The following is a 9,859-nucleotide window of genomic DNA, read 5'->3' on the forward strand; positions in this document are numbered from 1 at the left end:
CCAACAACCAAGACCAAAAAGTCTTAAGTTCACATGACATAATCATCACCTAGCCTACCTAGCATGCACCAAAGTCTATACCTAGTCTATAAAGTATAACTTTGCTTGTGGTAGTCACCATGTCTTCAATTGTTGTCAACACATGACTCATAATTACTCACAAATGTATGAGCTAAACACAACAATCTCCACCTTGGCGAATACACCATGCAAAAATCCTTGCACCCATCACCAAAGCCTATTGGCCTTACGTACCAGCATACACACCCTGAATCAACCTTGTTGGTCCTGTTCTGATTTAGTCACTGCTAATGCATGTGCAGCTGCTGCAAGCTAAAATTCACTATTTAGCTTCAGACAGGATCTCGATACACCTTCGTCTCCTCCAACAGGTTTTCCTCTTCTTCATTGTCTGCAACCTGGAAACTCGTCAGCGCGCCCGTTTCCAGCAACAACCCAACAAGCCAGACAAAATTCCCACATTTCCTCATTCCTCAGGACCATCTCATCACCTGTGAATCCCATAGCTCCACCTGCTGCAAAACCCCTGCAACACTTGAGACTAAACATCACTAGGAGAAGTGTTGCTTCGAGTACCTAGAGGGCATACTCGAAGCCTTATGCCATAAACTTGCTACAACCCGGCCTTGCACCGTAGCACTGTGGACCCTTGCCTCTAAAACCGGATCTGAACCTGCTGTCTCTCTCATATCCTCTTTCCAATTTGCTTCCACGATTCCAACCTTGAACAGCTAAAGCAGTCTTGTGCCCACCATCATCCATGGTCATCTTCTTTTGTGTATCATTCCACACCAAAGAAGCTTGCACCTGCTCCAAACTTACTGTATCTTTCCATGCAGTAAAATTTCACAAGGTTCTCGTACAAATATGAAAGTGAGGTAAGAAGAAAGAGGCCTTTGTCTTCTTCCTCAACATCAACTTTCGCAATTGATCCAAGCATCCCTGAACATGTCTTTCATTTCTTCAGGCTTCATTACTCTCATCTACTAAGAGTAAAGCAGCCACTCCCATTAAACTGCTCAACTGAAAATTCCATGGTGAATAAATCTAGACCTCCAACGAACCAAAGCCTCCAACAATGCTCTGATACCAATTGTTGTGCCTTGACCCGTTCGTTAGTGCAGAAACGAGATTTAGATTACAACCTCACCAAATCACACTCAGTTGAACATAATAAAATACAAGAAATAAAGACATTAAGAAATTTATGAGGTTCGGCAAAAACATGCCTACGTCCCCGGAGAGATATTGCTCTTCACTATGAATAACAGTACAAGTACACATGAGTTAAATCAACATAACTCAATCCCGAATCTCTTGCATACCCACTCATAGAATTTTTCCAAGAGCCTCACTCTACCCCAAGAGTTCTTTCACTAGAATACTTTTCACTCTAACTCTCTTGATTTTCTCTCAACCCATGTTTAACCTTTCCCATGGGACATCCGGATGCTCTCCCCTTGGATGCTTCTATGATGCTTACCTTCCCACTTTCTAAACATTACTAAATGCACAAATATTGCATCTAGTTATAGGCATACACTAGCAACTATGCCAACAACCAAGACCAAAAAGTCTTAAGTTCACATGACATAATCATCACCTAGCCTACCTAGCATGCACCAAAGTCTATACCTAGTCTATAAAGTATAACTTTGCTTGTGGTAGTCACCATGTCTTCAATTGTTGTCAACACATGACTCATAATTACTCACAAATGTATGAGCCAAACAAAACACTTATGCATTACAATATATAGGACATTTTATTCAAAGTTGAAGATGGACAACAAAGAAAATCTTTCTTGCATCCATCTGCTGGAAACTTTATTCAAGGTTATGGTTAGAAATACGTTGTTGTTGCAATTAAAGTGACATGATAAGTTCTACAAGCTTATTCAAGAAACTGTAGGAAGAACCACCATTCCTCAAAGAAACTTCTATTTTCTCCTTCAAATCCTTGGCTCTAACCCTCATCACCTCCCCATCAGCATCCACCATCAGTTTCCTGACAGCTCTCTCAATCTCTCCTCTCTCTAACTCATTGTCCAAATGTAGCCCTACTTTCCATACTAGGCTAACATACCTGGAATGCACCTTCTGATCGCCAAAAGACGGTGTGCATATCATTGGAATCCCTTCAGACAAACTCTCTAGGGTTGAGTTCCAACCACAGTGACTCCAAAACCCTCCGATTGCGCGATGGGACAAAACTTTCCTCTGGGGTACCCATTTTACAATGTAACCGCGTTCTCCAATCTCTTCTATGAAACCTTGAGGCAATTGCTCCATCCAATTTGAACCACTTACTGAGCCAGGTCTGATCACCCATAAGAAAGGCTGCTTGCTGTTAGCCAATCCCCAAGCCATTTCGGCAAGCTCTTTCTCATTGATAGATGCTACACTTCCCAAGCTTACATAGATAACCGCATTGTTAGATTGCTTGTCGAGCCACCCAATGCAGCTGGTGTCCTCTTCTAGTAAGCTACTAGAAGCTGCTGCTTCAATCCTGTGAAGAGGACCTATGGAGAAGATTGGAACTGGGCATTGTTGCTGGATCTGTGCTAGTGATGATTGTTCAAGACAATCAGTGGTGTTCCAAACGATTGCCGATGCTGTCCTCACATCGTGTGCATTACCGGCTAGTTCTGAGTACTTTTCTAATGTGTCGAAGTTGTTGGTGGGCAGATCCTTCAACCTGAGGTGATCAACATCTGGCAGCGGATTCAGTGACTGAGAGTCTGCAATCCAACAGTGTTGTGTTCTTAGTTATAAGTAAGAAAAACGAACATCTGGGAATTAGAATAGCTTTGCAGAATGATAGACATAGATTTTGCATTCTGATTAAGAAATATATATGGCACATACCTGGGAATGGGATGTAACCTTTTGAATGAAGCCGTAGGAGAGCAGTACGAGCTAGAAAATTGGTAACGCTGGTAGTTCGTAGCATGATGTTTGGGATGTTTAGATCCTTAGCTACAGCTTTAGTGAAGTACATAAGGTCATCATGGATAAGGCATGTGATTTTGTTCTCGGGATCCTGTTCCATAAATTGAGTCAAGGGCTGTCGGAAACACGCTGTGCAGTTGGCATTTATGGCCAGCGAAATGGCCACTGCATTCCCAGATGAGATCTCTTCAGCAGTCAAGCCATCTTGTATTGGAAAGAAGGTGAAATCCGGGTGGTTTGAAGGGTTGGGGGAGTTGAACTGGGTGTGAATAACAGTGATAGAAAAGCCCTTTGAGTGAAGGAAGGAACCCAGCTGAAGCATTGGATTTATGTGACCTTGGTATGGACATGGGAATAAGACCAACCTGTTACTCTGTGTTTTCTTTTCCATCTCCATCCTTCCTTCTTTCTTTTTTCTCTTAGAGAGACATAGACACACACCCCCAAAAGGTTACAGTGATTGGATTTCTAAATTTTTGACTGCATCATTGAAACCCTTGGAGTTTTTATAAAGGTGAGTTATTAAAAACATCCTTTTTTACCTTCTGCATAAGCCTCTAAATTCAAGCTCTTGATTACTCTTTGATTTGTTCAGGACAATGACTGAATATAAAATACACACACACACACACATCCCGATTTGCCATCCCAGTATCACAAGCTAATAACACGATGTCATAAATTTTAACTTCTTCACATTACATTATATTATTGGCACAGAATATCACAAGGGCATATACGAGCATCTATAGGCGATAGCTATTCAGCTACCAGTAGCTTTGGCTACATCTTCCTGGATTAAAGCGGTAAGCGGTAACGGCTGATTCTCTCATCTCTTCCAGAAGGGATTGATGACAATTGCAGATAAAATATCTTTGGTCTAAAATAATTTTATTGTCATTGTTATATTGTTAGACAAGGGAAAAACAACAAGCTATGTCTTCATCTCTTAGGGATCACGATAAGTTGATTGTCCTTGTTGAATTAGTATTCCTCCAATACCTAAAGTTTAATACCTTTAACTTAATTAATTGTTGAACAGTTGTTTTAACCTTAATTTTTTTTTCCAGGAAAAATGTGGCTTTTGAATTGAAGAAATGCTGCCTCCTTACACAGTGACATCTGAAAATTTTCATTATTTTGTCTCCCTAACATTACTATTTGTCAAAAGGGAAGCGTAGAAAATTAGAAATCAATCTCCTTTCATAAATTCAAGCCCCAATGAATGGTACACACCTTCCTTCCCTAAAATTCCACACATTTCCTGCCAATCCTTTGTTCAAGATGATTGACCAATCAGATTTTTCGTAATAAAGATCATATAAATGAGCTGATAATGAAAAAATTTGACGAAGTCATCGTTTTTATATTTCACTTTCATTGTGAATTGGCAACACTGACCTAAAAAAATCTGAGTTTTGCACGAATCATAATCAAACGTAAGAAAATTGTGAATAAATTTAATACAAGTAGGCCTGACAATTTCTAACACGATTTGATAACCCGACACGACACGACACGAAATTAACAGGTGTTCAGGTCGATACGATAACTAATCGGAATGTTATTGGGTAACCCGATAAGCACCTGTTAAGATAACGGGTTGGTTCGGGTATATATGTGGGTAACACGATACACGATAATCAAAATATTAATTTTATAATTTTATAACCCTAAAAAAACCTATAATAATTATATATATTAAATTAAATGTTAAAAATTGGTGATCATTGGATCGGCTTAAATATATATATCATTCAATTTCTTAAGTGTTATACGTACAAAATAAATAAATTTAAATCTACTTAATATATATATATACACACACACACACACCATTGAACTTGATGGGATACAAATTTTACGAAATTAATTTTAACGATTCAACCATCAAACTTGTTTGTATATGCTTTGAGATTGCATTAGCAAAAATTGAAAAAAACAAACATTCAGAGATCAAGTAATGGGACAAAACTTTTCGACGGTTATCAACGAAAAATCACAATTTAACTGTTATTTTAACTTCGATTTTGATGATTTTTTACAGCTACACTCCTTGACCCTGAATACAATGAATGAACTCGATCTTCAATTTAAAATATTTACACTAGTAGATACCACAAAATCTTATGTTATACTTAATGAAAGTATGCATAAACTCTTAAATGTTAGTGAATATATTGTTTTATGGGATATGCATTCTACGAAATTAGTTTCAACTATCCAACCGTTAAACATGTTTGTAACTTTGAGATCGCATACGCCAAAAATTGCAAAAAACAAACATTTAAAGATCAAGTAACGGGACAAAACTTTTCGACGGATATAAACAAAAAATCATGATTTAATGGTTATTTTAACTCCGATTATGATGATTTTTTTACAGCTACACTCCTTGGCCTTATATGAATACAATGAATGAATTCGATCTTCAATTTAAAATATTTACACTAGTGGATACCACAAAATCTTATGTTATATTGAATGAAAGTATGAATACACTCGTTAAATGTTAGTGAATATATCGTTTTGATGGGATATGCATTCTACGAAACTAATTTCAACGATCCAACCGTCAAACTTGTTTGTATATGCTTCAAGATCGCATACGCCAAAAATTGCAAAAAACAAACATTCAAAGATCAAGTAACTGGACAAAACTTTTCAACGGTTATCAACGAAAAATCATGATTTAACGGTTATTTTAACTTGATTTTGATGATTTTTTATAGCTACACTCCTTGACCCTATATGAATACAATGAATGAACTCGATCTTCAATTTAAAATATTTACATTAGTGGATATCACAAAATCTTATGTTATACTTAATGAAAGTATGAATAAACTCTTAAGTGTTAGTGAATCTATTGTTTTGATGGGATATGCATTCTACGAAACTAGTTTGAACGATTCAACCTTCAAACATGTTTGTATATACTTCAAGATCACGTACGCCAAAAATTGTAAAAAACAAACATTCAAAGATCAAGTAATGAGACAAAACTTTTTGACAGTTATCAACGAAAAATCACGATTTAACGGTTATTTTAACTCTGATTTTGATGATTTTTTACAACTACACTTCTTGACCCTATATGGATACAATGAATGAACTCGATCTTCAATTTAAAATATGTACACTAGTGGATACCCAAAAATCTTATGTTATACTTAATGAAAGTATGAATAAACTATTAAGTGTTAGTGAATCTATCGTTTTGATGGGATACGCATTTTACAAAACTAATTTCAACGATCCAACCGTCAAACTTGTTTGTATATGCTTCGAGATTGCATACGCCAAAACTCGCAAAAAAACAAACATTCAGAGATCAAGTAACAGGACAAAACTTTTTGACGGTTATCAAAGAAAAATTAGGATTTAACGGTTATTTTAACTCCGATTTTGATGATTTTTTACAGTTACACACACTCCTTGACCCTATAAGAATACAATGAATGAACTCGATCTACAATTTAAAATATTTACAGTAGTGGATACCACAAAATCTTATGTTATACTTAATGAAAGTATGAATAAACTCTTAAGTGTTAGTGAATCTATTGTTTTGATGGGATATGCATTCTACGAAACTAGTTTCAACGATTAAACCGTCAAACATGTTGGTATATACTTCAAGATTGCATACGCAAAAAATTACAAAAAACAAACATTCAGAGATCAAGTAACGGGACAAAACTTTTCAACGGTTATCAATGAAAAATCACAATTTAACGGTTATTTTAACTCCGATTTTGGATGATTTTTTTACAGCTACACTCCTTGACCCTATATGAATACAATGAATGAATTCGATCTTCAATTTAAAATATTATACTAGTGGATACCACAAAATCTTATGTTATACTTAATGAAAGTATGAATAAACTCTTAAGTGTTAGTGAATCTATCATTTTGATGGGATACACATTCTATGAAACTAATTTCAATGATCCAATTGTCAAACTTGTTTGTATATGCTTCAAGATCGCATATGCCAAAAATCGCAAAAAACAAACATTCAGAGATCAAGTAACGGGACAAAACTTTTCCACGGTTATTAACGAAAAATCACGATTTAACCAGTGTTCTAAAAATCGGCCTAGGCGGCGCCTAGGCGTTGGGCGGCGGAGCCCCGACTATATTTCGGCCAAAACGTTCACTTAAGGTGGGGAGGATTTAGGCGGTCGCCTAGGCGCTCATTAGGCATTCTAGGCTGTGTTAGGCGGCAGTCAAGGCGGCTGCAAATCCCAAACTCACTGCAACTCTCGCAGCAAATCTGCGTCGTACGTAGAAGCAGAGCCTCAGCGAGCTTCTGAAGCTTGTCGTCTATGAGCAGATGAGGGCTCGCCGTCTATGAGCAGATGAAGGAAGATATAGTACGAATAGAGAGAGAGAGCCTCAGCAGCGTGAGTTGCAGTCTTGCAGATTTAGTTTTTAGCATCTGAAAGGGCTAATGAAGAAGAAGAAGTGAAAAGGTTTAATGGGAATGATACTTTCACTTTTCGATGGGTCAAAATATGGTTTTGATTTGAGCTCCACCTTGGGGAATGTAAGAGAGGTGGTGGAACCCGGTTTTTAATTTTGAAACCAAGCATTGGCACACTGCATGGTTTTGTTATTGGGGAATGTTAGAGAGGTGGAGTGGAACCCGGTTTCTAATTTTGAAACCACCCACTGACACAATGCATGGGCTTGTTATCTTTTGAAAAGTTGGAGATATAAATAAATATATATATCTATATATATATATATTATAAATGTTATATGAATTATTTAGATAATGATTTTTTCTTAGACTATCATATTATATACATAAAATAAGTAATTATATAGTCATATAATATATAATAAATCTAAATCTGTCTAGGCGTTAGGCCTCAGCTCGTCACCTGACTAGTGCCTAACGTTTTTTAGAATCATCTTTTTGCATTTTATCATTTTTTTATATTATCTTATCCTTGGATTTCATACAAGTATAATTTTTTGTAAGTGTCAATATGCACTTATTTACAAGATATATAAGAAATTTACCTAAATCCGCCTAGGCGCTAGGCGCTAGCCCGCCGCTCGACTAGCGCCTAGCGTTTTTTAAAACCTTGGATTTAACGGTTATTTTAACTCTGATTTGAATGATTTTTTACAGCTATACTCTTTGACCCTATATGAATACAATGAATGAATTTGATCTTCAATTTAAAATATTTACACTAGTGGATACCACAAAATCTTATGTCATGATGATTGATGAAAATTGAAGATTTTGTAAAAGGAATAACATGCAAGCTTTGAGTTCCATTGGCAAGGTTTAAACTTTTGAGAAATGCTTCATAACCTTGAAAACAAAAACTCTTTCATTTTGCATATCCTTACCCATTTAATATTTTGTAATAAACTAGTAGTGTATGGATGTTTGTTTATTATGCTCTTATTTTCGAGTGTAGATGTACTACTTAAACGACAAATGTGTTTTAATGTTTTGAAGTAATATTTATGTGGCAATGTGTGGTATGTGCAAATTTGAGAAAAAAAAAATATTTTTCTTAACGGATCATAACGGGTCGGGTCTGTTAAGATAACGAGTGTGACATGACACGACTTGTTAAGATAACAAGTGTTACACGAAAACGACACAAACACGACAAACATGACCCATTTGCCAGGCCTAAATACAAGAACAAGAGTCCTGATCTTCTAAGGTTTGATTTTGAGGACTTGTGAGGACCAAATGCATATTAGCTACAAATTGTATTAGTTTAGATCCAAAAGTTTAAATTTTTTGACAAGTTAATAAAGCAAAACAAGAAAATGAGTTTTCTAATAGTTCATGAATTTTAAGTTGGTTTTGATTATTAAGTTGTCAAATATTTTAAGCCTTTGGATCTAAATAATCTAGTGGCTAATATGCATTGAGTCGTCAGATCCTCATTTTGAGAACCCTACAAGAGCAGGACTATAAGAACAATTCATGCTCCAAATGGTCAATCATCTTGGTCAAATGGAATTCGTGCAAAATCATCTTGAGCTGAAGAAATTGCATGTAGGGCATCGCTGAAAGATCGGGTTTCTTTCTGTCGGTATCCATATTCAACGTCTCCACCATAACTTTACGCAAATGTAGGTGTTTATAAGTTAATGTTCTTGTGAAATTGGTAATAGTATATATGAGAATGAAGCCCAAAGGGAATGGTTGGGGTGGCAGCTTTCAAGTGCTGCAATACCAGCCAGTGCAGCCACCCAACTCCTTTAATGAAGGTTTTTAGTTATAATAAGAACATTGGAATTGCATGTTAGCGTCGAGAAATAATGTACTTGAATGGCTGGCCACTTTCTCGAATCTAGCTAGTGGATGACCATAGGCTGCATTTTGCAGTTAGTATTTGGCAATGATATATCGGTTTGTATCGGAAAGTTATAGGGTGTTACAGTTGAACTGAATTAGATCCTTTTTCAACTTCTAACTTCTCATTATTGTCAATTTCTGGAATCCAAACTTGTATAGCTTCAAAATTTGGAATTCAAACTTGTGTAGTTTCAAATGTAAGGGGGTACCTTCGTTAGACAAGCGACGACATTGTTCAAGAATCAATCAGAAATGTTGTGGTTATAGGTCTCTTCTGGTTTCCCTTAAGCACTAGTCTAATTGCTTTGATACCATTCCGAAGGAGGAGGTTGGACTTTATTCTATCGGAGTTCCACTTCCGGGCAAACCTTGTTTTATGTCGGAGTATGAAAAGTTGTGTCTTATTGTGTGATTAAATGTATGACATAGATGTGTCTGTATTTTCTACTATTTATTTTTCGTTTGTTAAAAAAATTCACTCATACCATCGAGTTTGTTTAGAATCTAGTAAATTTAGTTCTTTTGTATGATTATAATATGT

General features: G+C 36.2%; 1 protein-coding gene across 1 annotated transcript; it reads right to left on the minus strand.

Moving 5' to 3' along the window:
- Window positions 1-1,767: 1,767 nt before the first annotated feature.
- LOC103419405 (UDP-glycosyltransferase 76E2-like) lies at window positions 1,768-3,733 on the minus strand. The gene is made up of 2 exons (XM_008357512.4): window positions 2,889-3,733; window positions 1,768-2,761 (listed from the first exon to the last, which is right to left on the minus strand). Exons 1-2 carry the CDS (start codon window positions 3,367-3,369, stop codon window positions 1,887-1,889), a joined length of 1,356 nt encoding a protein of 451 aa, XP_008355734.1. The 5' UTR covers window positions 3,370-3,733; the 3' UTR covers window positions 1,768-1,886.
- Window positions 3,734-9,859: the final 6,126 nt, after the last annotated feature.

This window comes from Malus domestica, chromosome 03, assembly GCF_042453785.1.
Source record: "Malus domestica chromosome 03, GDT2T_hap1".
Classification (NCBI taxonomy): Eukaryota; Viridiplantae; Streptophyta; class Magnoliopsida; order Rosales; family Rosaceae; genus Malus; species Malus domestica.